Genomic DNA, 27,910 nt, shown 5'->3' with positions numbered 1-27,910 from the left:
AAAAAATAAAATAACAGTAATTTGGTCTAGGGAAGGACACATTGCCATGCCCTAAGCCAGTGATTCTCAAAACTTAGTGTACATCAGAATCATCTAGCAGGCTTTTTAAAAAGTTCGAGCCACCATGCCAAAGGTCACTAACTATCTTAAAAGTCACAGTTAATAACATTTTTTCAGTTTTCATTCCATAAAAACTTACAATTTACTACTCTTGATGGATTTCTGTATCTTGTTAGTGGTTTCTCAGGGGATTATTTAGAGTATTTTTAAAAACACAGATTGTTGAGCCTTAATATCAGAGTTTGATTTGGTAATTCTGGGTGGGTTCTGAGAACTTGCATTTCTGATAAGTTTCTACGTGATAGTAAAGCATGGCCCATACTTTGAAATTGCCTTAACCTTGTCTGAATGATTTAGGGCTGATGTTCCCATGATCACATTTAAGTTGAAAGGGTAGTCCTTTTGTTCTTGTGGGTTGTTTTTTTTCCTGTTTGTTTAATATATAATTTTCTGATTAGAGAAACAAATGTTAAGAGGACAAACAAAACTTCCCCATCCATTACAACAATTTAAGAGATAAAAGAACAGTTAAAATAAATGAAAAACAAAAGAGGAAATACATAAACTTTTTTATATCTTTAAAACATTAATGTCTGATACAATTAGAATCACATTCATATTGCAAAACTTTTTTCCAAAAGTATGGCTTCTTCTTTTAAAATATACTGTATCTTACTAAAAATGGAAACACAGGCTATCCCAGCCACTGTGGGTCTCTCTGTCTTTCTGGTGGTGGCCCTGGCCACTGTCTGTAAGCCTTCCTGAGTTTCCCAGATTAGATTTTACTTATAGGTAAATATAACCTATATAAATATAACTTATAATACAATATAACCTCTACTTCGTATCCCAGGCTCTAGAACTTCAATAACCACTTTATGGCAATACCACTGATTATTAAACATACCAGAGCCCAGTGCACGGGTTTCATGCACTGTTTGGGGGCATTGTCTGCAGGGATCAGCTGCCCCCTAGTGGTCAATGTATGTCATAATGACGGGTTGACTGGTGGTTCTGATCATTCTGTTCAGTCACTGGGCTTTTATTATAAAGCATTGTTTAAAAAAAAAAAATCTTTAGATAGCTACTGTAAAGCAAAATTACACTCAACAGCACTTCCATGCCCCCCACCCCCACCCCAGTCCAAATCATGCTCTCCAGAGAATTAGCAGTCAGATAAGAAAACAAAATCTCATTATTGGGTTCAGTCCTCCCTCAGGTCCATGGCACTGGCTGAATCTGAATTCAGCTGCTCTGATAAGAATCTGGGACACACTTTGTCTCTTCTTTTTTTTTTTTTTTTTTTTTTCCCCCCCCTCTTTTAACCCTTGTGTAGAGGGCTGACTATCACAGCAAGGACACTCTGTCTTTCCTCACTGTTCTCCTCTACTTCCCTCCCCCACTCCCACGTCTTGATAAAACTTACTGAGTAAGTTAAGAGGATAGTTCTTTTTAAATGTAGTAATATAGAAGTTCTCCTTAATATTCATTTGCTGAGAATTTAGTCACTTGATCATAACTTGTTAAAAAAGAAGCTATAAAACCTAGATTTTTAAATAATCGGCCATGTGCCCAGGAAGAAGGGGTGGACAGATTTTAAGAAAGTCTTCTGCAACCATTGAGTTTTCATGGTCTTACGGAGGTTTTGAAATAGTTTAAAAACAGAAACCTGTATGATAAAATAATCATATAATAAAAGAGTAAAATGCAAATTTTCACTCTGCTACACCACAAGCCAATCAGAGCAAGTGCAAATTAACCAAGCCAAGATGGCTGCGGCCACAGAGAAAGAAGCGAGGCTTGGGTTTCCCAGGTGATAGAGGAAGCTAAGCTTTCCACACCCCCTGGCCAGCCCAGGTCTCCACTTAAAGCTACAAAGTTTCAATAAATCCCCTGACACCAGGAGCCTGCTGAAGGCTTGGCTCCGCTCTAGGCTACAAAATTTCAATTGTAGAAGGTAATAAATTCCAGATACCAGGGCCTCTGCTTAGGTCACCATGGGGCGTGGCTGGCCTGCAAACCACCACAGGCCCCTCGCCCAGGCAATCCCATGCCCCAAGGGAACCCCCACCCTGATCTTGGACACCCTTCAGGGCAAACCAGCTAGCCCCCTCCCATGCATCGAGCCTCTATCCTAATAAAATAATATGCAGATTGACCATCACTCCAACACAAAATATGGCCGCCCCCATATGGTCAAAGATCCTGCCCCCATGTGGACGCAAGATGGCCACTATAAGGTGGCCGTTTGGGAGGAGCCAGGCCTGCAAGGGAAGGCAGTAGGAGGCGATCAAGCCTGCAGGGGAGGGCAGTTAGGGGTGACCAGGCTGACAGAGGAGGGAAGTTGGGGGCAAACAGGCTGGCAGAGAGCCAGTTAGACATCAATCAGGCTGGTAGGGCAGTGGTTAGGGAGTGATCAGGCTGGCAGGCAGAAGCAGTTAGGGACAAATAGGAAGGTAGATAGGCGAGCAGTTGGGAGCCAGCAGTCCTGGATTGTGAGAGGGATCCCAAATTGGAGAGGGTGCAGGCTGAGCTGAGGGACACCTCCCCCCCTCTCCCGTGCACGAATTTCATGCACCAGGCCTCTACATGTATAATAAAAGCCTCATATGCAAATTGCCCAACCAGTGGAATGACTGGTTGCTGTGGGACCCACTGATCGCCAGGGGCAGACACTCAATGTGGGAGCTGCCTGCAGGCCCTAGGCCAGCCAAGGCAGGTGCGGGAAGGGAGGCCCCATCAGTCACCCCACAGATCAACTCTGATTGCCAGCCAGGCCTGGGGACCTTACCCATGTGCATTGGGCCTCTAATATAATAAAAATAAATATGGGTTACAGAAAATATAATAGAATATACACTGAGTGGCCAGATTATTATGATCACTGAATGCATAGTAATGTGACCACTCAGTGTATAGCCTATAAAATAAAAGGCTAATATGCAAATTGTCCCCTTGACCAGGAGTTCGATCAGCAACCAGGCCAGCCAACCATTCATGTCCTCTCCCCCTGGCCAGGCTGGCTGGACCCCAACCATGCATGAATTCATGCACCTGGCCTCTAACACACCCACACACACTGAGTAGCCATGTTATCATGTGTTCAGAGATCATAATAATCTGGCCACTTGGTGTATGTAAGTATTTATGTTATGAACAGTATATAAGAAGACAAAAATAAGGGCGGAAACATTCAGCTGGCTCTGAGGCAGTGAGTGCCCTGTTGGGAACCTCCTTTATAGGGAAGAAGTACCAGGTTCAGCCATCTTTAGCACACTTTCTGTAATGTAAAAGACCAGGCTCCTGCCCACCATCCAGGACTGGGTTAGTAAATGAAAGGAGTAGAGACTTACAATTTTAACCTAATAGTTTTAAAACCTGAATTCAAATCAGAGTCATTGAGTAATCTTTAAGAAGTAGAACTACAAATATCTGGCTTTTAATCTTTTTTTTTTTTTTTTTTTTTTTTAATTCTCAGGTGATTATAATTTTCACTCAGGTTAGGGATTCACTATTGAAATGGATTCAATATCAAATTCTATGACCATCAGATCTTAGCAATCTGGAAGTGAAACAGTAATACTAAAAAGCAGGTATGATGGAGTGAAGCAGATTCTAAGATTTTAGAGAGCATCGTTGAAGGTAGTTTTGACCTATCTCAGGAATGCAAAAGAGGGAGCCAGTTAAGAACTTACCTTAACCTAATCTTAACCTAACCAACAGAGTTAGGTTAAGATAAGGATTCCATTTATATTGTAGAAAGGATAAGGAAAAAAGGATAGATATTAAGTTGGAAATATAAGACTGTATGGACATGTTTATTCTCCTGTGAAGTGGAATTACAGCTCTCTGGTGTTACTCAGGACAGTACTGTACAATAAAAATTAGTATATTACATGTGATTTTAATTATTTTAGTAAGCTTTTATTTCACCCAATATTATAATTTTGACATTTTTTTAACTAAGTCTTCAGAGTCATTGTATATTATACACTCATTGCACAACTCAATTCAGCCACATTTTATGAACTTAGAAGCCACATTTTAAAAAAATATATTTTATTGATTTTTTACAGAGAGGAAAGGAGAGGGATAGAGTTAGAAACATCGATGAGAGACATCGATCAGTTGCCTTTTGCACACCCCCTACTGGGGATGTGCCCACTATCAGGGTACATGCGCTTGACCGGAATCGAACCCGGGACCCTTCAGTCCAGACGGACACTCTATCTACTGAGCCAAACCGGTTTCAGCAAAAGCCACATTTTACCAATGGCTACTAAATTGAGCATTACAGGTTTTGGAATTTTAGGAGCAGAATTTTCCGTCATTGTTGTTTAGAGATTTAAGGAAGCAGGAAATGTGGAAATTGCTGAAGTTGCCTTGAAAATCAGCAAGTAGCATAAAAGGAGAAAGAGAAATTGGGTTAAGCATATAAAGATTTAGAATTAAGGTAGTAACATAGAAGTAAATGGGTTTTGAGTCCTAGTTCCCAAAAATACTCTATGCATTACTTTGGTAAAATTATATGGCCTCCTTAAGAAGTCCACATTTGCTAAGAAAATTTAAAAAAAAACAACACCCAGACTATATCAGTCACAGTGTTTTAAAACCAGAAGTATCCTATATAATGAGAATATGCTAATTATCCATTATGCCCAGAGGCATAAGACCTGTGTAATGACTGGATCTTGGATCTGTAGGAGGGTGGGGCAGGGAACTACAACCAGGCTGTGGAGACCTACCTGAGGGATCAGGGCAGCAAGCTATGAGGGGTGGAGGGGGAGGGAGGTTAGGGGGAGCTACAGGAGGGCAGGAGTGACCTATTGGCGCACAGATTTGTGCACAGGGCTACTAGTTATTTTATAGGAAACGTGCATACATATACTTTAGCATCATCATTTGAAATAGATAATATCAAATATATTTACTTTTATATATATTTTAAGCTGGAAATGATGTTCCATCTTACAGGTCAGTAAAGTGAAGCCTAGAAAGATAATGCAGCTTTTCAGAGATCCTGTTCTCAGAAGTACAAAATACTTTTGCTTAAAAGCAGCTGCTACTTTCATCAAGGAACCAAGTATTCTTTGCACCTAAACATATATGGGATAACATTGGTCAAAGAGTTTTAAGTGTTGATGTGTTCATGTTATATAATATTTTCTTTAATGTCCTTAGAAGTAATTTCAATATAATGGAAAGTTTGTTGTTGTTAATGGTCTAAAAAATATTTTCCCCAGATATTTTTAGATGAATTGCATGAACACGGACAACTGCATTCTATGTCATCTTGGATGGAATTGTATCCAACCATTAGTTCTGACATTAGATTCACTAACATGCTTGGTCAGCCTGGTGAGATTCTTTTCTTTCCTAACTTGGTTTTGATAGTAGTTGGAATGGGCCAGAGTGGAAGGTGGGTTGTGTTGGGAAATGATGAGGGGGAGAGGTGTGCACTTAATTTTGTTTTATAAAAAAAATAATAATTGCAGCTCTTTAGTTAGAGCTAGCTTTTGACTTCTTTAGTTTTTTCATTAGGATCAACTGCACTTGATCTTTTCAAGTTTTATGTTGAGGATCTTAAAGCACGTTATCATGATGAGAAGAAAATAATAAAAGATATTCTAAAGGTAAGCAAAGCAGTATACTTATATAGACTGTGGTATATTTTAAAAATTTATTCTCTGCTCCTTTTATACATTTTATTAACAAGATTTGTTTTTTAGGATAAAGGATTTGTAGTTGAAGTAAATACTACTTTTGAAGATTTTGTGGCAATAATCAGTTCAACTAAAAGATCAACCACATTAGATGCCGGAAATATTAAGTTGGCCTTTAATAGTGTAAGTTATGGTCTTTTATAAATGAGTTTAATAGTACCGTTTTTAATGTATTTAGGAAAAAGCACTTTGGTTGTAGGCTCCTAAAATAGAATATTTAGGATGTAGGATTACATAAAGTAGTAGATAGTCAGACTTTTAGGATAAGGTAAAAGAAAATAATGAATTTAGGTGATGGACTGATGTTAAGTTTTCTTTGCTCAAATTACTGGTGTTATAAATTGGACCTTACCTTATAAATAATGGAAGAAGATTTAAACCAAGAATAATGGGTTATTTCAATTGACAAAAATTGTACCATGGTAACTGATTAAATGATTTTCTAAAAGTTACTAGAAAAGGCAGAAGCCCGTGAACGTGAAAGAGAAAAAGAAGAGGCTCGAAAAATGAAACGGAAAGAATCTGCATTTAAGAGTATGTTGAAACAAGCTGCTCCCCCAATAGAATTGGATGCTGTCTGGGAAGATGTATGTATATTTGCAAATTTTTCCTAATGAACTGTTGTTCCCTTTAAAATTGAAGATAAAAATACTTTTTAATTCCTTTCATTTTATAGTCACAAAAATAAGCTGAAGTTATTTGTAGAATATATTATATATATTTGAGGCTAGGTTAAAAGGATAAAGTAAGTCAGCCGTGACTGCAGTTAGAAATATTTTTTTTAAATGGTATAGATTTTAGAGTAAAGGAAAAAAACTTAATAGACTTGGAAGGGACTGGGCTGTCACAGTTTCCACTTCTATTGTTTCCTTTTAATCATATCAGTATTTTCTTGGTATTAATATATTTATTGCATATGTAAATTTTTCAGATCCGGGAGAGATTTGTAAAAGAGCCAGCATTTGAGGACATAACTCTAGAGTCTGAAAGAAAACGAATATTTAAAGATTTCATGCATGTGCTTGAGGTAATTTTAATGTTTTCATAACTGGCTGAAATGCAAACTATATAAATAAAAGTTAAGGAATTCAGAATGACACGTATGTTTCTTAAATTACACCACTGTTATGCAAATGTAGCTTTTAAGTGAAACAAATAGGTTGCATGGGAATGTAAAGATTTGTTTGTGGAGACTGATATTTTTATAGTGTTTCACAAATTCAGCAGCCATATCAATTGACTAGTAAACCTAAGGAAAACTTAAAAGCTATTTTCTATCTGCTTTATAAGATTCAAGCATATATTTCAAATATATTATTAGATGTCTTAAAAACTAAGGGAGGGGTTCTAAATATAGTGAAATAGGTTTTGTTAGAATAAGTATTGATAAAATTACTCTGTTAGCTGAATAAGGGTATTTCAGATAGGTACTTGTATGTAGTAAATATGCTAAATTGACCAATAATTATTAAATACTAATATTTGATGCCTATATGAGCCATTGCTGTTCTAATTGTTAGACAAATACTAAATATATTAATTTACTCATCTATAACTTCATAGTGTGAGGATTAATATGAGGCAAAGAGAAATAAAGTGGCAGGGATTCCAACACGGGCTGTTTGACTTCAGAGTCAATACTTTATTAACACATCTATACTGCCAGTTATAGGTGGACTGATACTTCACAAGCCAAAAGCTGAAACATAGTGTTGTATAGTCCTCGGATATAGCAAGTCACTTAAGTTGACTGTTTTCATTGTATTTAATGTTCTTTCTTGATGTCTATCAATGTTGACAGGAGTTTGCTCTGTTAACATACACATGTACTCTACCGTTTCCCAGCTGCCTCTAGATCTTTTCTACTCAAAGCATGTTTCAGACTATTATCTCTGTTAACCTGGGAGCTTTTGTGAGATGCAGAACCTCAGACCCCATCAGTAGAAATCCTGCATCAGTATCAAAATTTTCAAATGTATATTTAATTGTCTTAACAGAAAGTAGTGTAACGGTTCTGAAAAGTATACCTTTCTGGAGTATACAGTTATCCCTACTAACCCATACACTGGGATTCCTACAAAAACTCAATATTTTTAACATTGTTGTGTTTAGATATCTACATGATAGTTAATTATAGTTTGAATTATAACTTAAATCGAATAGCTTTTAGTTCTTTATAATGTACTGTCCAGAGTAAATGTAAATTTTTGAATATTTCTTTCTTTTACCCCTGTAGCATGAATGTCAACATCATCATTCAAAGAACAAAAAACATTCTAAAAAATCTAAAAAACACCACAGGAAACGTTCCCGCTCTCGATCGGTAATAAAGTTTATTAGATGGCATCATAAGTGTATTCAAACATTTGTTTAGCATCATTATGAATAAATTTTTTGTATTGTGTAGGGGTCAGATTCAGATGACGATGACAGCCATACAAAGAAAAAAAGACAGAGATCAGAATCTCGTTCTGCTTCAGAACATTCTTCTAGTGCAGAGTCTGGTAAGGCATATCTTTTAACTTGATTGAAATCATTGACACTTGAATGTGGTCAAATTCTGATACCTTTTCCTTTATATGTTGCTTAGAGAGAAGTTACAAGAAATCTAAAAAACATAAGAAGAAAAGCAAGAAGAGGAGACATAAATCTGTAAGCAAACTTTTAATTTTTATATTAGGATTTTACCCTTAATTTCCTCAGTGGCAGTAGAGCCTTTTTCTGTCCAGTCCTGTGCAGACCAACACAGTTTAGGTGGGCACTTAAGTTCAAGAGTTTTTGAAAAGTTGGTCATCTTCCATGAAGATCTTTCGATGAGATTTGGAGAAAAAATAGAACATACACACCAATGTTAAGATTCCCAATCTAGGTTTTTTAAGTAATCCTAGAGAAAGATGTGTGTGGTCTATGTGCTTATTACAGCTATTGTTGAGAACCATTTAATCTTAGGTAAACCTAGAAGGCTTTTTCAAAATATTAGGGCCTGGGTATTACCATAAACCTGTTGACGAGATTTTTTTCATGCTGCTCACTTAAATTTGTGCATATCTAATGAAGAACTGCTTGTTTAAGCAAGCTATCAACCTAATATGTGATTGAGCTAATTGCAGCATCTTAAATAACTAAAGTAATATTGTATTGGGTTTGTGTAAAATGTAAAATCTGCATTCGTCATAATATATAATCCAATCAGCTATGCCCTCATTCTGACCCTTAATCCTTGAGCTTAACAACTAAAATTTCACCACTCTGGGCACACATACTGTTATACCTGTTTTTTTACACAGGATTCTCCGGAGTCAGATGCTGAGCGAGAGAAGGATAAGAAAGAAAAAGACCGGGAAAGTGAAAAAGACAGAACTAGACAAAGATCAGAATCAAAACACAAATCACCTAAGAAAAAGACTGGAAAGGATTCTTCTGTAAGTACTTAGAATTATTTCATACCTATATTTTCAAAATGCATAAATGAAGACAATAACTAAGGGTGTTTAAAGAAAACAATGAAAGTTCAGTTAACTTTCACACAAAAATAGTTTTCTAGTGTATGTGGTCATAAGTTTTACATTACTTTAAAAAAAAAAAAAAAAAAAAAGCTATGTAATGCTCACTGAGAAAGGAAATAATGCTTGGCCAGAGTGACTCAGTTGAGTGTTGTCCTATGCACTGAAAGGTTGCTGGTTTGAATCCTGATCTGGGCACATATATCTGGGCTCTGGATTCGATCCCCAGGGCACATTTAGAAGGCAGCTGATCTGTTTTTCTTTCTCAGCATATGATTTAAAATAATAATAAACAAAAAGAACTTAAGTAAAAAAAAAAAGGAGGATATGATCTGCTTTGTGCATTCTCACTAAGAAGTACCACTGGATATTTTGTACCTGATTTAAGGAATATAAAATTTAAGAGACTCAAATTAATGATTCTCCCTCCAAATATTGAGTTGTCATTGTTTCTAAGTCCGATTTCAAAGGGTAGCATTCCTGTAATCTTTTGAAAAAATTATTGAGAAAGAAGTGTGAGAGCAAATTCATAGGAGGGGACTACAAGCCAAAATTAATATCAAATTACTCTTTATTTTCCCATATGGATGTGTGTGTGCATATATATATATGAATGACAGCACAGTAACAAACCTTCTCATCCTTGCCATTCCTCCCACAAATTCTAGGGGCTTAGCAAGGGTAATGCCTCGGATTTACCAGTGGAGTTTGTTTTGTAGACAAGCCCCTGGCTCTCCCTCTGCATATTCTGATTAATTTGCTATATAGGGTGGAGGTTTTTTGTTTGTTTTGCTTTTTAAAAGGCTGCACTGGTGAATCTGATGCACGTCCTTGGTGAAAAATGAATGTTTCCTCTAGAACTATTAGCAGCTTTTAACAGTTTATTCTTCCTTAACCTTTAGGTTAAATGAAATCGCTGAAGAGAAAGAAAAATGAACTCTCTACTTTTCAAAGATTATTTATCACTAATAATGCATTATTATCTTTTGAATATTTTCTTCAGCCTAAGTCTTAGGTTGCTCATGAATGCTTGCATGAAGCATACTTTTTTTGTAATATAAAACACTCGTAGGGCAACTTAAAATGTGCAAAATTAGCAAGGAATATAGTGCCTGGGAAATGAGTCCCTGACTTCCATTAATGGAAACAGGATGTCTTGTAATCAGTGTGTAAGGGGAAGGAAAAGAAACATATATACCATTGTCCCTAATTCATATATTAATGTTAAGTAAAAGCACGTAAAAATCTCGTTCTAAGTTAAGGATCTCTCCTAATATTAACAAAGGCATATATATTCTTAGTAAGCAACCCGTTGATATGCTCTTGGGATAGAGGTAGTAAGTCTTTAAACTATGTGCTGTAACTGTTTCTGTGAAAGAATTCATTTTGAATTCCTTTTTCAAAAGTTCATTACTACTTAAACTTACTTTTGAGTACTACCATGAAATGTAATCGTATTCACTGTCTTTTCAGGGTAATTGGGATACTTCTGGCAGTGAACTGAGTGAAGGAGAGTTGGAAAAGCGCAGAAGGACCCTTTTGGAGCAACTGGATGATGATCAATAAATTATACCAAATATATGTTTACAGTATGATTTAAAGTCTAATTCAGACCAGGGACTCTATTTTAAGTTCAGTTGAAATAACACTGGGTTTTAATTATATCACAGGAAAAAAAGTGCATTTAGGTATTGTTATGTGAACTTTATAAAAGCAAAGGCAATTGAAAATAACTTTTGATTCTGTATTAAGAATCTTATTTTCATACGGTCATAACTGTTTTCCTGTGATCCTTTCATAGGGCACTGCAGGGTGGATTAAAGGTGGCAATTTACCGATAACTGCAGGTGTCTCTACTTTCTTCTAAAGTCTGTCATTAAGGTGATTGCATTTTCTTTATGGAAGTTGGATTTTGAAGATATGAAACCTTTTTGATATTTAGTCATACAAAAGGAAAAAAGCACCAGCAACTGATAAAATTGCTTTTTTGTGCACTTCCCAACTGTTTGAAACTAATCTGATCTTCTATTGTGAACCCACAAATAGGTGTTCTTAATGGAAACCTGGTAGACCCTTAACTATAGTGGTGCTAGTGAGCACTACTATAATAAAGCCACCATTATTTTTTATGAAACATCTGAATACGTTTTAAAAAGGCTATTGTGAGGGCATTATTTTGAGGTGATGTTTTAAAACAACATTAAATCAAATTGTAAATTAGTTTAAATATATTGCCTTAAGGACCTACTAAAGAATGTGCCACCAACTTTAAGTGATAGATGCAATATCCTTGTCTAAAACAAAAATCAATGTTGACTCAAGCATTTTAACAGTTGACTTTTTTTTTTTTATCGGACTTTTCTCTTGCTTTTTTCATCGAGGAAGTCTTTTACCTTCCCTACTCACTGAGAAGTATTGACTTCATGATACACATTCTAAAGCATTTCTGATTTGAATATTTTTGTACATTTTTATCAATTATTAAACCTTCTCTTCTAGTGTGTACTAGTATTTATTTCTACGTAAACTGTTCAGCTCTAAAAAAAAGTTGTATGATAATTTGAAGATAAACTAAATTCCTTAAATTTTGCTTCCTCTTGCCCACACAGCTAAGTCACTTTCTTTTTAAATTAGAATCAGTGCATTTGAGGCCCCTATATTTGTTTTTGATCTTCGAATTGCTATGGAATACTTTAGAGAGGCAATGGTTTAAAGTTAGAATACTTTACCCTGCCTGGTTTGGCTCAGTGAATAGAGTATTGGCCTGTGGACTGAAGGGTTCTGGGTTTGATTCCATTCAAGGGCATATGCCTGGGTTTCAGGCTCAATTCCCAATAGGGGTATGCAGGAGGCAGCTGATCAATGATTTTGATCATTGATGTTTCTGTGTCTCCCTTTTCTTTCCTCTCTGAAATCAATAAAAATATATTTTTTAAAAAGTTAAAATACTTTTACCTGCTGACTTTTCAGGGTTAGTAATGTAATTTATACTATATTTCTTCAGTGCAGGATTTTTTTTTTTTAAATAGTAAATTTTAGCATATAGTTTTTGGTATATTAGGACTGATCCTATTTCAAGTTGGGATTTAAAAGAGCAAAAGGTTCATTTTATTTTTTTCTTCTTCATCTTAGCGAATTTGAAAAGATGATTCCTATCTCTGCTCCCCATTTTAGTTAAATTTGTCCACTGTTGAATGCTTCAAAAATAAGGGGGAGAGGGTGTTGTTTCTAAATGTCTCTCTCTGCCAAGTCATTTTTCTGCTGTGAAATGTGACATGACTTTGTAGAAAGTTGAGGACCATTATTTTTAGAAAATGGGAAGTAACCAAGTTGCTTGCTTGAGAATGCTATTGTATATTAGAACCAAAACATAATTTATTAATCAGGAATTCATCTAGATTTAGTTTTCAGAGGTTCCACTATAATGATAGTTCTGCCAATCATGTCTAACACTTGACAGGAAGGAAGTGGTAAAATCTTTAAGCATATGATATTGGCAGAAATACTAGTGATGTTTCACAAGAGAATTTAGAATCTGCAAAATGTTTTAATTCTATGAATGATTTTTAAGTACAACTTTAAAGTTTTGATTTTTCTATTTAAATAAAAGGCTATTGATGTGTTTTAGCATGTCCTCAAATAAATTTCTGCACTTCTGTCACAACCTCAAATCCCTATAGGACAACACAAATTCATGTTTCCCTATAGTTCACCCATGAAAATTATTTAACCTAAAACAAAACTAGTGAACAGATTACAGCTCTAAATATAACATCTTGTTAAAAAGATGCTATTAAAGTGAGTAAAATCCTTGTCTACTACCCTTTGATTATCCTATCAAAAGAGATTTAGTTGCTAAAAAGATATTGTCCAGTCTGAAAGCACAGATGATGGGAAGATTTTGTTAAAACGAGTTCTGTGACTTTTTACCAGTTAAAGATTCAGGTTGTAAAAGCTGAAATGTCTTGTAATTATAATTGATGTTGAAACAGTTTGATAGGGTTTGAACAAATGTGTTCAAACAGAAAAGCATTTTCAGATAAGGGGGAATGTATATTTTTAATTCTTAGAATAAGGCAAATGTTGAGGGTTCATCTTCCCTCAATATTAATGAATTATTGGATTAAATTCACTAATACATTTAATATATTTAATCGTAAAAATGGGAACTTTGAGTATTTGATGTTTTTATTCTCGCCCAGTCTATATAATCTCTATGTGGGAAAACTGAATTTGTGTGAAAAGTTAATTGAATCAGTCAAGGATGAAGAATTCATTGTACTTTTACCAAATGTTATTTAAATAATTACTTTCAAATAAAAAAAAAAGTCCCCCCCCCCCCCATTTTAAACATAGTGATGACATTTTGTTATTACCCAAAAGTAGCTTCAGCACATAGATTATTCATGTTTTTCAACAATGGGTCTCTCATAATACTATAAAATGAAAAGGATCGGTTTAGATCAAGGGTGGGAAACCTTTTTCCTGCCATGGACATTTGAATATAACATCATTTGAGGACCATACAAAATCAACTTAAAAATTAGCCTGCTATATTTGGCCAAATATTTAATTAGTTCACCCCTAATGCCTTCATGATTTCATCGACATGAGGCCTTGTGGCCAGACGTTCTCCCTCCTGGCCTAGATAAAGGCAGTCTTAATTCATAGTGAAGAGACTAAAGTCTCCTGAAACATTTGGGTACATTTTTTCTGGAAAGAAGGTCCAGTTTTCATTCAGTTACCAAAGGACTTTGTAAGAAGCATTAGCTGCTTCTGGTATGGTCAATTTAGTGTTGACTAGGCAGATGCTTAATTTTTGCATAAAAAAATGTAGTCCCTTTTATGTAAAGATTTTTTTTTTAAACCTAGATGTTATTTAAGAGAGAGAATGGTTTCTGATCAAAATCAAATAGGACCCAGAGAAAAGTAATGAATGCTGTTTTTAAAGTTTATAGGATATTTAAGTATATTGTGTGGTTTATAAAAGTAAATAACTAGAACATTTCTAAAAGCAAAATGAGGAAAGCACATTAATTCCCAATATCTTCAATGTGAGACTTTTCCCTTAGGGATTTATCTCTCTCAGTATGAGGAAGAGTTTTAATTCTATTACATTCTCTAGGTAAAATTGCACTGATTTCACAGAAAGGAAACAAAATAAAATCGAATGATTTTCATGGAACTGTTGGAATAGGTTTATAACAATAGGCTCATCTTATTCTATGGTTTTGAATACCAGTGTAGTAATTCTTCCCTTATTAATGCTTACCTTGCTCTAAGTTTTCAATTGTTTTGTCTTCAGGGGTGGTCTAGTTCCTATTTAAGTTTCATTCGCTTCTGTATTCTGTGGATTAGCACAGTGCCTGGCACATAGTAGGCATCTATTGAATGAATGTAACATATTAGTTGATAGATGTATTCAGCCAGCATACACGGTACCCACCATCTCTATTAAGGGCTTGAAAAAGCATCTTTGCAATAAACCAACCTAACCTATGACTAAAGCCACATACACAACTGAAGTGCACTGAACATGAGTTTTAGTGACTGTACCTTAACCGTTACTTCAGAAACATTCAAAAGCTTGTCAGAACATAGATCTTCCATGTGATTTTTTAAAGTATAATTTATTTGAAGAATTAACATTTAGCTAGATCACTTGGGTCTTTAAAACCCGAAGGGATACAATAGCAAACTTCCTATTTTAATTACAAGCTGAGAACTAATATTTTCAGGCTATTTTTGACAAAGGAGTAAATAATGGTATCATGACAGTTATGCAATGCTATTGGAGCTGACTTAATGGTTGGTGGAAAGTAAGATTTTGCTCCTGTTACATTTCCCTAGCCCTCCATTTTATTTCACTTGTCTACCTGACCTAAAATCCTTAACTGCAGATTACCTTTTAAACTTGCTATATAAAAACTGCTTTTGTGACTCGGTAGGATCTAGTTCAAAGACATCCCATAGTGAGTGATTGATAACTGAATTTAATGGCATTTGCCCTAGGTGTAAGGTTGATGTTTGCATTTCAGGGCAGCTAGTTAAACTCCCCCCACCCATTTTTTATTATAGACTGTGAAACAGAATGACTGCCTAATCAGATCAGATTCAGACGAAGCCACTTCTGATTTTTTTCAAATTAAGCCATTTCTTGATGCCCTTTTATGCTGTTCCTTGGGGTATCTAAATGTGCTATTTATAAATATTGTTTCCTTTGGTTGTGCCTGCTAACTTTTGGTAGGTACTGGTCTCTTGCTTACCTCTCCAAATAAACCGAAGACTTGTTCTGAAAAGGTGAGTAATAGGGGAACAAGGTTTCTATGTTCTGTGTTTGTAATTATCAGGTTTCCTCTTGTTTCTATATTGTCCTGATGTAAAAAATTTCAGTTATATAAAATTAGACCTTTTGTAAATAAATATAATTTATTAGAAAACAATGACATCTTTTGCTAAATAAGTTGTTTCTGTGTCAACTTTTACCTTCAGGCACCCCTCATGCAGCAGTTCTGTGCTGTGAGATGCTAGATGCCCACGTTCTGTTTTCTCAGTGTAATGCCTGCTTTTCTCTGTAAAAAAGATCAAAAATGTATCTTAATACTTCATAATGCATTTGTTTTTGCTTCAAATTTTTTTTTTGGAAATAGATGGGGTATTAGGTTTAAGAGAAATGGGAAACTAATATATTCTTTTTTTATGAACTGGGATGATAGTAGATTCATCTCCACAAACATTTCTGATACAAGCTAAGAGGAGTTACCAAGTATTAAAATCAATACATGTGTGAATTGTAAATATTATAAAAGCATAATTTTCAGTACAAAAGTAGGTAGCTCTATAAAATTCTGTGCTGATCCAGCAGATCCTATGGTGGATGTCACACCACTCTGCAGAGCACTGCTGAGTCAGCAGGGTCACTGAACACTCACTGCAGTGAATATTAATGGATTAGGTCTTAGAGTTTAGCTAGTGATTTGAAAGTGGGAACAAGGGAGTTTAGTTCTGGGTCACTAGTCAACATTTTAAAAAATGGATGCTACTGGTACATAGGTACCCTTAAACCTAGCCCTATCTGGCCTTATTTGAACTTACCATTGAAGTTTGGGTTTGAAGACCTGAATTTGTACAATATTAAGGACTATATACGTACAGTATATATATATATATATTTTTTTTTTACCATGAAGCACTTTGCCCTGCAACAAAACAAACTGCAAAGCCTGGCTAACTGCAGGCTTGAACTCTTCCCCTCCCCTTCGTAAAGTGAGGCTTCAGCTTTCCTGGTACAGGAGAAAGGGCACCAAGTTGGGAACAAAGACCTAATGTAACAATTTAAATGACTAATTTACACTCCTCTAAAGTATCTTCAAGCCAGTTCCCTGAAATACTAAATTTTCTTGCTTCTTCCTTAAGAATATGCTAAAAACAATAAACTAAACTTTACAATGTTAACTGGAATGAATAAATATGATTTGGGAACTGTATCTCTCACCCAAATCTAAGTGGTTACTTTGTCCCCTACAGCAAGTGCTCAAGAGTGTACAGGAAGGGATTTTACTAAATTTACCAAATACATTTAGATTCTGAGTTTAAGCACCAAGACCTCTTTCTAGAAGATAACTGGCAAAACCCTTAAAGTATACCATTGAAAGACAACATGTTACAGGATAGTAGTGGTGTAAATAGTTTATTTGCTCATATGCCATGAAAAGACCAGAAAAGTAACATGAATTGCTTTTATAAAACATTTCTAATATTGCTAAGAAGCAGGCCTATTAATAGACAAATAGAAAAGAACATGCCAACATTATTGTCTACTTGGAGATTAATAAATAGTAATTATTTTAATGTGCTCATCAGCATTGAGCTTTGGGTAACAGCTGCTTGTGGTAAAGGGCCAACAATTTGTATTGTGTATCATGATGTCAAAATGAATGTTGAGTCAATAGAAAAACAATCTTGGCATGTTCTTTTTAAAGTACACATTTATGAAAATTTGCTGGCAGGTGGCAGTTTAAAAGCAATCTTTCTGTAAATAGATATGCTAAAGTGAAATGTGATAACTGATCTCTAAACTGTCCTTGTAGTTAAATATATATATTAAAAAAACTATAAGTTAAAATAACATTCAGATTGTATAGCATAGGCCGATGCATTTTTAAACAATATTTACAATATTACCCAGAGGCTTAGGTGGGAATTAAAGAAGTGTAAAAACCATAAAAAACTGCACCAATCTTATAGCAAAATATCTGTACATTTAAAAAGATCATATATAACTACACATTATCCAAGGAAAATTGGACCTTCACCAAGGAGTTCACATAGCACAACATAAAATAAGAAATTCAGTGGTTAAATACTATACAATAAACTTTACAATTAATATACTGATGTAATGTACCAAGAAGATAAGCCAGAAGCAGAATGTATATTATGAAAAGTACAAATTAGCTTCAGTCCAGTTTTTGACTTTGGAATGGTTCGAGTGCCCTGCCAGAGGAAGGAAAAGGAACAGTGGCTTAGTTGGCCATTTAGTCCCATTACATATCATTTAACCCTTTGCACTCCACTGTCCCCTCTCAGGGGACATCGGAATTCTAGCATATCACTCGGATGTCCCCTCTCAGGGGACATTGCAGTTTATTAGTGATTACGGGGAATTGAGTTAATTCAACGCAAGTTTCCGCCGTTAGCATCGAGTAGCTGGTAGCCAATGTCCAGAATGGTTCGGAGTGCAAAGGGTTAAGCTTTATCCCAACGTGAATATTCAGCAATTCCTCGTAAAGTAATCTGGGAAATACAAAGTTTATAGCTTTGAGGTGTGGTGCCAAATATATCTTCCCCGACTTATAAAAGGTAGAAGGGGGTGGAAGGTGGGGGGTGAGCCAACCGATTGTCAGAGGAGTAAGGCCGTGTGACTAACTTTTCCACCAGCAGAAGTAACCTTGAGCACTGTTGATAGAACTAGTGAACTTATCCCTGGCTAGCAAGGCACTGATTTATCTTCTTAGGTTTGACCCATAATAGTCCTCAGAAATCCTAATACTGATAACTGAGATGTTAATTTTAGTGCTAATTAATAAATATATTGCATTATCTTTTCAAAGCTGCCCCTAGCTGAAGAACACAGTACTGTGCAACATTTGTATGCCATCATATCCTTGCATTCATACGGGGACTCTCCCAGGAGGGGCATGGTACACTAGCACGGCGTACTAGACTGTGAAAGGAGACTGCTGAGTATCCTCCTGAGCTACTAGAATTGCATTCTGTCTGAACTTCGCTAGGGCTTAGTTTTGGACACAAGGAGTTTATCATGGGACTTTTTCCTCCTCCTCCCGTGTTGCAAGCCCTTAAAAATACAAAGTTGGTGGGTATGACTGAAACACAAAATTCCTTAAAAGACATCTCAACAAAGGGAGCCCACTACAGAGTCATCCATGTTATTTACAACTTCTCAGGAAGCCAGGGTGGGCCATCCCGGGGACATTCACAATGGCAGGTAATGCATGTAATAGGAAATTTACAATTTGATTAAAAAATTGAGTAACATACTGGTGTAAAAAGATACCTAATCAAATCCAATCCTATTGCTTTGATTAATCTGAGCAGGTACTTCCACTTTTTAGGCACTTGTTAACAAAGGTTGAGAGGGCCCATCATTTTAAAATTCCTATGTTTGCTAAATCTGAGCCCTTAGAATATTTCATCTGTGTTCAAGGCTGCAGTTAAATGGTGGCACGTGAAGTCCATGTGGACAGCTTCTTTCATGCACACCCTCTGTTCATTCAGTCAGGTCTCAGGTTCACAGGGTTATTTCGGCACCATTAACAGAACGCAAGTTCTGATCATCAAAGCGCCTCCTGACACTTCTCCTCACCGCATCGGCTCGTCTGTATGGTTGGTTTCTAAGATCTGTAAAGAGAACATCAATGAGAGAAGTGCAACCTTTAATGTTGTGCTTCTAAGCAAGACAAGGCCAGCTGGCAGCCAATCAAAGCAGCTTGTGTAGAAGAGTCAGTAATGGGCCCTTCAAACCCACGGAATATCTGAGCCAAACAAATGAACTTTGACCCTCTGTATTTACAGTTAAGACATGATGTAATACTGGTGGGATTCTGGAACTTTTAGGAAATATAGGAGATTGCTTTTGTCACTGGCCAGAGAGTCTACCTGAAGTCTTACTTTGAAATATTTTCTCAATTGGAGATCGCTATGGCTTAGGTGTTTGTTTTTTCTTTCTGGAAACCTAAATATAAACAATAATGAATTTAAACTGCAAAACTAATAAAACCGATTGTCCTGTCCTATCTTATCCCAAGTTTTAAGAAGAAACTATAGTCCTAACTGGTTTGGCTCAGTGGATAGAGTGTCAGCCTGCAGACTGAAAGGTCCCAGGTTCGATTCTGGTCAAGGGCACATCCCAGTGGGGGGTGTGCAGGAGGCAGCTGATTGTTGTTTCTCTCTCATCAATGTTTCTAACACTATCCCTCTCCCTCACTCTCTGTAAAAAAAAAAAAAAAAAAAAAAAAAAATTAATAAAATAAATATATTTTTTTAAAAGAAGAACCTATAATAGTTCACAGACACAGATTCCATTTTTTAAATTAATTTTAGCTGGGGTCAGTTTTTTATTTTGTGTGTACTAGAAACAATGTTCAATTAACTACTAAATAAATGTAATCAAAATAATACTCAATTCTTGAATATTCTTTCCTGCCACCAATATTTTTGGTTTTTCATTACAGCAGAAGTTATATGGGCCCCCTTGCATTCTCCTATTTGTATTGCAAATGCACAGCAGAATGGAATGCCTGTTATTTTAAAAATGGCTCATTGCATATTAGTTCAAGCAGGCATTGCGCTGGAGGGATAACGTGGGACGAACAAGAGGAATTTTATTTGAGTAACAAGAACTCTATGAAGCGTGCTTTCCTTTTGATGGAGTCAGGATATTAGGGTGGGGGGAAAGCAGGCTTCATTCTTCCCCTTGTTTTGTTTATTAGACATTTCCCTTTCATTAGTTTTAGTACTTTATATTTCTGTTAGGAAACATTCTATCTTTAGAAGGGGAAACACAAAAACAATAGAATGTTTGACCTTGACTTACATTTTTAAGTACAGTTTCCTGATAGTTAAACTGGTAATTGACATAAAAGTCAGGGTTTCTGACTTCAGCTGGAAAACTGGAGGATCTGGCAATACTGGAGCCAAACGCTCAGCAGGCAAACACAAGCTGGAGCCGAGTGCAAGACGGTGCCCTCGTTCCCTACTGTGCCCACCAGCTCTGGGCTCGGGATCTGTGACCCTGTCCTACTCCTAAATGCAAGCAAAGCACAGGTTTGCATACCCTGATCCTCCGGAGACTGCTCCCTGGCACAGAGTGGTAGGAGGGCTAGAATCCCACTTCTGGCTAAGGATATGCAGGGACCTGCCTTTCTGTGATTCCGGAGCCCTCTAAGCAATTAATTTTAAAGATCCTAATCCTTCAAAGGCTATTTTTGTCCTCTGGCCAGGACTGGCTCTCAATGTCTTCAGATAACCAAGGGGTTAACTGAAGAACTCAAAGGCTAAGCAGGGGGTAAGGGACAGCCTACCACCCAAAGCAATCACAATAATCAGCGACAACCCTTGCCCAAGCCCTCATACGTGAGAACACGGAAGCAGGCCAGATAGAGTACAACAGAGGCCTGGCTTCACATCATTGAGAGTGAGGTACAAAGACTTCTCCCTGGTAGACTCTCACCAGAATTACCCTGGGCCATAGATTGAAACCACTGATCTGCATACAGAGAGAGGAGGAAGCTAAGTAAAAAGTGATGCTTGCCAGCTCTGTGTATCCTCCACCACCGGTGTGCTAGAAGAAATCCTTACCCTCGAGTGAACATTTGGAAATTTAGTGATATTATTCTTCTTTAAAGCTAAACAGAAAAAAAAAACAAAAACACAAAATGATGGTTAAATAAAAATGGAATGAAAATGAAAAGCAATTCAACTTAGTGCTTCACATTCCTAGGCGTGTCAGCCAACAGAGGATGAGGGTGGGAGGCCGTCACTACAAGAGGTTGTTAGATAAAACGGGAGAAGATAAGCGTTCTTCCCATCCGGGTCGCTGACCACCCAGATCCAAGCTGCTTTGAAGTCTGGCTCCAGAATGATAGACAAGCCAACAGCGACACTGACCGTCCACAATGGCCATGGAGGTAACAGTTTCCAGCCTTGTTAATAAGCACTGGCGGGTAAGTACACTCAGAGCAGGAACCACACACCACATCCTTTCACATCTCCAGAGACAGAAGAACATACATGAGCTGACGACAGAGGGCTTCATGCCACAAAATGAACACGCAGCAGTTCCATGTCAATCTTGGCACTCACGGGAGTCCCACCACGGCCATGGCCGATGAGGCCGTGTGCAGCCCTAGTCTCTTTTCTAGTCAACCAGGCACTGCGGAGAAGCTGGTTCCTTATCCGGGCATCAGGATCTAAGCCCAGGCAGTGACTTCTTGGTAATATTTTACCTTTCTCTTTTTTAATTCAGTGGCATTTTCCGATGACAGGTAACTGCTACTGGTATCTGGTGCCACCATTCTGACCAAAGGAGCAGGCCCAGATACAATCTGGTCACAGAAGGAATGCCCTGGGTTTGACATGGAACATAGTGAAGGAACATGAACAACATGAGACAGTGAGGGGCTCCTGAGCCTTGGTTTTCACCTCCTGCCTCACGGCCTAACTGCAACACCAAACCGCTGGTTACTGGACTCCGAGGGAAAAAGGGTGGGTATAAAGCCATGGATTGCCTTGTCAGCTTATACAGGCTTCTAGGTCAAAGGCCTCCCTGGGTTAAGCTCGTACACTGTGACACTGTGGATGATGACTATCACTGCATACAACCCTGGAGGCCCAGTTTACATCTGTGCATAGCTCACAGTTCCTTCTGAAAAGCATTTTGCAACTTAGAGCATCTTGCATTGAGTGCCTAAATACCAAGCATGTCAAACTCGCGGCCCGCGGAAGGCATGCCTTGTTTACTTGGCCCGTGGTTAGCCTTTGAGATTGACATGCTTGCTGTATACTATCAAAGCATAGGGAATGAGTACAAAATAAAGACCAGTTTAATATCTGTAAACCTGTTAGAACACAGTGCGTGCTCAATAAGTGTTAGCTATAGTAGCTATTGTTATTAATGACTATTAGTTTTTGTTCAAATATATTAGACCAAAAATCTTATAAGCAACCTAGTGGGTCCCAATCCCGATTCTCAAAGAAGTACTCTTTTTACTACTTTTCTGAAAATTTCTGCAAGCAGTTCTTTTCACTCAACTCACACACACCCAGACGGTCACAGCAATGTGGATTCAGACGTATGGAGAGTGGCAGCGAGAAAGCCGTTACGACTGAAATGCAAAACCGTGCAAGCATGAAGACGACGTAAAACACAACATGTGGAGATGGCAGTTCCATGCTGGTCCGGACAGACAAGACATACAGAGGGTGATAGGAGGTAGTTAAAAAAAAAAAAAAAAAATCTGTAGCAACCTTTTCAGAGCATCAGGTGAGAAAGAGTAATAGTTTAGTAATGGTACTCCTCAGTGAGAACAGGTTCGCAGAAAAACCGAGAGCCACGCTTGGCGGTGCGAGCAGTGAAGGGCACAGTCTTCAGCACTGCATCGGAAACAACAGCCAGACAGGACAAACAGAAGAGAGTGAGAAGCCAAGATCTATCGCATTAGTACGCAGTTAGTGCTTTGTTAATCATACCTGGGGGGGGCTGGGGGGGGGGGAAGAGGGGACGGCAGTAATGGACCCAAGTGAGCTCATCAAACCTAAGCTACTCAGTCTGGGCTCGGTCGTGGGTTACAGAATGGAAACGCTTCCCGGGACAGTGAGGGGTGCTCCACAGGCAGCTATGCACTGTCCCCTCCCGCGACAGATCGAGGGTGAGGTCAGGCAAATGAAAACTACACGTTTTGCCAAAACCGGTTTGGCTCAGTGGATAGAGTGTCAGCCTGCGGACTGAAGGGTCCTGGGTTCGATTCTGGTCAAGGGCATGTACCTTGGTTGCGGGCACATCCCCAGGAGGGGGTGTGCAAGAGGCAGCTGATCAATGAACTCTCATTGACATTTCTAACTCTCTCTCTCCCTTCCTCTCTGTAAAAAAATCAATAAAATTAAAAATAAAAATGAAGAAAAAAAAAACACACACACACACACACACGTTTTGCTCAGTTTACAAGCCAGGGGTCACTGAGATGGGGAACACTCATGAAAAGGAACTCAAGCACTTAAAAGTGCGAGGCCGGATGCTTCTCGATAACAAGTTAATCCGGCAGCTCTGAGTGCCGGAGGCGCATGCCCGAGGAGGTCCGATCCTGGTCCTGCTCAGAGCAGAGCCTCTCCCTCCGTGTGGAGGCCAGGAGAGACGCTGAACCCCGGGGCTTTACGGGGAGCAGCCACAGAGCCCTGCAGGGTGAACCCGAGGTGCCGGCAGGCAGGTGCGCACAGAACACGCCTGTACCGTGTGCAGACATGGCATCTTCGCCGGCCACTCAGAACCTGCTCTGCGTAACTCTGGGCCAGGGGCTCCTCGTTGACTTCCGTGTTAGTATTTTACTGCCTCGGCTCGGAGCGGGGGGAAAAATTTATGGTTTTGGCCATTTGGGATCCATATTTACAAATGCTGACTAAGCTTTAACAAGAAATGGGACGTCCAAAGTGGAAGAATTAAAAAAATCTAAGAGTTTTTAAAAAACTAGGACAGTTGGGGAAATGTGAATAATGATGAGACATTTTATATCAAGGCCTAGTTTAGGAGTTGTATGGTAATGGTACTACGGGCATGTTGCTTTATTCAAGAGTCCTTATCTTTCAAAGGTTCGTACTGAAATATTTCCACATGAAACCTTTTGTCTTGGAATCGCCTCACAATAATCCAGAGGTTGGGGATGGGGAGTAGATAGGAGCAGGCATGTAATAAGACTGGCTGGCCCTGAGCCGAAAATTGTTAATGGGTGATGGGTACGTGAGAACTCATACATTCTCCACATTTTTTCATTCTTAAAATATTTTTTACAATAAGATGCTTCATCTTGGAAGCTGATAAATAGGATCCATATGCAACAGACATGAAAAGGCTGTCACTTCCGTCCATGGCCACAAGCCAGGGGCCCAAACTGCTGTCTGATCTGCCAAGAGGGAAGGCAGAAACTCTCCAGAATTGGTTCTAGCAGAAAGCGTTAGGCTACGACTTAATCAGCAAGAACCGAGCTGGGTCCGGCACTGTTCTTGGCTGCCAAGGAGCCCTTCCCCTGCCCTGGGCTGGAAGCCCACTGGCTCTTCTGAATGGAAGCACCAGCCCCTGCTTTGCTCTGGTCTTCAGGTCCCTGGAAGGAGTAAAGGGGCTTTTGCAGAGCAAGCTGGCGACATCCGCACTGACTGGTTAGTGTTAGTACAGACCTCGAATGGGTCTTGCCAGAGCCTTTATGAGTCAGGGAAGCAGTGGCCATGAGGTAGGAAATGGAGCATGTGACTAATGGAAGCCAGTGGAAAATCGTTAGGAGAAGGAGCCCTAGTGAAATCTAAAGGGTTCCAATAATATTGAGAAATGAGATCTCCCCCCCCCCACCATGATATTGAGAAATGAGATTCCCCCCCCCCCCAATGATATTGAGAAATTTTGTTCCCAATGATATTGAGAAATGAGATTTTTTTTCCCCCCGATGATACCAAGAAATGAGATTTCCCCCCTCAATGATATTGAGAAACGAGGTTTTTCAGAGAGCTTGTGGGCTTCTCTGCCAGGCAGTCCACGGGCTCCTATAATACACTTCAAACACTAGCAGAGTCTCTGCACGATTCGGGGTCTGATTAAAGCCGGGAGAACTGGGAGCCCTGGACCAGCAGCAGTGCTATCCGCGGGCGGCCGGCGCGGCGAGGCCGGCGGGCGGGAGCCCCAGGGCCGCCAGGAGGACGCGGCCTTTACCTGTGATGATGTCTTCAATGGCACCGTCCTTCCCTTCGTACACGTGCCTGTTATCTTTCACTTGACGCCGTCTTAACTCTGCAATCAACTCCTGCTGCTGCCTCTTTGATTTGTGAGAAGGAGACTGCGAAGGAAGAGGCAAGGCGGAGATTAGTGGGACCACGCACCCGTCGGAGGGTTGAGACAATCCAAACGGTGCCTGAGCCTCCACCACACACACAAGCAGCACCACACTGTGCTCAGAGGGAAACAGAGCTTCTGGGGAGGGAACACACTCACTGAGGAGCACAAAGTCCAGCCGGTGGCAACGGGGAGGGTGGGTCCTACCGACGTCTTACACTCGGCTGCAGAGGATCGAGATGAAGAACGCTTTGACCTGCGGCCTTTATGATCTTTACCTACGATGCCTCCCTTCATGGCATACACCCCACCCCCACCCATTCTTCCTGGCAACGCCCTCCAGCCAGCAAGGCCAGCACCGGAGGCATCCCCTTGAGGCCTTCCCTGGACACAAGCAGCCCAATCATCCGACATGGCCTCTCTGTACAGTCCACCATGGAAGCTGCGTCCCAGATCTCTGTAACCTTAGGAATGCTACGCACACAGGCCCTCAGCCTCATTCCAGTCTTTGCCAACCAGAGTAATGAATGAGCACATGTCCGGCTGCCAAGTTGCCGGGCCCCAGGAGGAAGTGGCAGGGGTCCTGGGCAGGCCTGGTCTGCTGCCCGTCCCTCCTGCTCGCTCCCAGGAGCCACCAGGGCAGGGCGGGGCGGGCTCCCTCACCTTCGGGTCCTGCTGCTCCAGCAGAGCCTCCTGCTCCAGGAGCTTCTCCATGAGCGCCTGCTCCTGCTTCTTCCTCAGCTCGTTCTCCTCCTCCGCTTGCTGGGTCAAGTCAAAAAGAATGAGAGACACGTCAGCGGACATGGCAGCAGACAGGATTCTAAAATGTCCTTCTGAGAGCGTCCTCGGGGAGCCGGCAGTTAGAGTAAGGGGAAGAGGGTTCAGATCTACATTTGGTGCCTATACGTAACCCCGGCATGGGGTGCCACTGTCTGTATCTGTGGCATCTCTTCAAAATGGAGCAGTGATTTATCCTATGCAGAGTCCCCTCTCCATTCCTTTCCTCATGCTTCCTCCGGGGCCCTGACCCAGTGACACTCTTAGGTTCTGCCCACAGCTCGCTCCTTCCCAGGGCAGGCAGAGTCACTAGTCCCATCCGTTTAGGACAAGAAATGAAACAGGCACATGTCAGCTCAGCCCTCCCGGGACCCTCTCTGCTGAAGGCAGCCTCCCTGAGGAGACCACTGCTGGGAGCCGGTTAAGACACCTAACCCAGGCTGAGTGTCACTCACAGGCACACACCGTTACTCCAATCCAGCTGGTATCGGGGGGAAAGTTTACATTTTGATGCCTCTCGAGTGTCACGTTGACGGGACGTGAGAAGGGAGAGGAGGGATGACAATCTACAACCCCACTCCCCACGCACAACGCCCGGGTCTGGGTCAGGCTGGCAGGTAACACATCCTGTGACGTCACTGCCTGATGAGTGTCCTGTGGGGCCAGCTGAACGGACCCCGGGGAGAGGTGAAGTGGATGGGGCACCCCGACAGGCATGACCTGTGGCACCCGTCCACCCAGAGCAGCTTCCCCCGTTCCTCTGCTCTCCACGCATTTCTGCTGAAGCATCACGCTTTGAGACCAGCCAGAGCCACGTCCCAGCTTGCATCACACGATTTAAAGATGGCATGTTTCCCCTTAAGGCCTCAGGCGTATAACTTCTTAGGCGGGACAAAACGTGGCCCCCGAGCACGAGGGAGCCACCTGGACCCGGCACCAGTCAGCAGCCCCTGACCGTGACCTTCTCGGGCCCGTGGCTCTGAGTCCTGCACAGGACTTAGTGCTGGGCTGGGGTTCACCTCACTTCCAAGGACAATCCCATGTGCACGCAGCCTGTGGTATCACGAGGCCACGCTGAGAAGAGAGCCCTAAAGACTGGGATCTCCTGCCTTTCGGTAAAAGGCCCCGGGATGGTTCTCCAAAGCTTACTATTTCCAATAGGGTGGTTCTCAAAAAATGGAGACAACCCTGGCAGGCCCCTCCTCCTTCACAGCCACCGTCCCTCCTGCCCCCGCCAGCACTACCCAGGGGATGGGTGTACGCAGACAGGCCTGAGAACGTGGATGTGGTGTCTCCTACCTGCACTGCCATCCCCCAATGCCCTCCTGGTCACTCTTGCTCCAGGGACAAACCCTTCTGACACAGGCCCTGTGGCTCACATGCTTTTTCAAGACCAGAGCCTGGATTAGGTCAAAGAGAGCTTCCCATTCAAAGGGCGGGCCCTGCTAGTCCACATGAAGGAGCAGAGCAGCCGAGCACCATCCTCAGCACACAGAGAAACGCTGATCTAGGCGCTGAAGCCCGGGCAGCACCCACAGGCCAGGCCCAGTCCCCTGGGGGAGGCCTGGGTTCCTGTGAGGGTGAAAGGTCAACGAGGCAGCCATGACGGCGAAGTATCTCACTGGCCCCAAGGAGCAGCCAGGGCTGTTTTCAGGCTGAGCCTGGCAGGCCGGGGGGACACAGGGAGCCTGAAGGGCTGCGGCCCCAGGAGCTCGGCTTTCACAGGCCAGAGACTC

General features: G+C 40.2%; 2 protein-coding genes across 7 annotated transcripts in view; one reads left to right on the top strand and one right to left on the bottom strand.

Moving 5' to 3' along the window:
- The window catches only part of PRPF40A (pre-mRNA processing factor 40 homolog A), a 47,829-nt gene extending 34,916 nt beyond the window's left edge, over positions 1 to 12,913 (top strand). For 2 of the 4 annotated variants that reach the window (XM_084893031.1, XM_084893033.1), the window contains exons 17-26: positions 5,304 to 5,418; positions 5,602 to 5,693; positions 5,790 to 5,906; positions 6,233 to 6,370; positions 6,715 to 6,810; positions 8,020 to 8,106; positions 8,191 to 8,287; positions 8,374 to 8,435; positions 9,071 to 9,205; positions 10,760 to 12,913. In XM_084893031.1, the coding sequence (XP_084749157.1) occupies positions 5,304 to 5,418; positions 5,602 to 5,693; positions 5,790 to 5,906; positions 6,233 to 6,370; positions 6,715 to 6,810; positions 8,020 to 8,106; positions 8,191 to 8,287; positions 8,374 to 8,435; positions 9,071 to 9,205; positions 10,760 to 10,852 (1,032 nt within the window). In that variant the 3' untranslated portion in view covers positions 10,853 to 12,913. Of the gene's footprint in view, positions 1 to 5,303; positions 5,419 to 5,589; positions 5,694 to 5,789; positions 5,907 to 6,232; positions 6,371 to 6,714; positions 6,811 to 8,019; positions 8,107 to 8,190; positions 8,288 to 8,373; positions 8,436 to 9,070; positions 9,206 to 10,759 lie in introns of all 4 variants that reach the window. The other 2 variants (XM_084893030.1, XM_084893032.1) reach the window with 1 other exon arrangement.
- A 4,046-nt stretch (positions 12,914 to 16,959) lies between these two features.
- The window catches only part of FMNL2 (formin like 2), a 304,305-nt gene continuing 293,354 nt past the window's right edge, over positions 16,960 to 27,910 (bottom strand). The window contains exons 24-27 of one of the 3 annotated variants that reach the window (XM_084893028.1): positions 26,061 to 26,159; positions 25,278 to 25,401; positions 21,120 to 21,213; positions 16,960 to 19,207 (exon numbers count right to left, since the gene is read on the bottom strand). In XM_084893028.1, the coding sequence (XP_084749154.1) occupies position 19,207; positions 21,120 to 21,213; positions 25,278 to 25,401; positions 26,061 to 26,159 (318 nt within the window). In that variant the 3' untranslated portion in view covers positions 16,960 to 19,206. The remainder of the gene's footprint in view (positions 19,208 to 21,119; positions 21,214 to 25,277; positions 25,402 to 26,060; positions 26,160 to 27,910) is intronic. The other 2 variants (XM_084893029.1, XM_084893027.1) reach the window with 2 other exon arrangements.

The sequence above is a fragment of the Pipistrellus hanaki genome (assembly GCF_964339955.1).
Source record: "Pipistrellus hanaki genome assembly, chromosome: 8".
NCBI lineage: Eukaryota > Metazoa > Chordata > Mammalia > Chiroptera > Vespertilionidae > Pipistrellus > Pipistrellus hanaki.
Note: the sequence above shows the minus strand (reverse complement) of the source record. Positions and strands in the feature narration are given on the sequence as shown.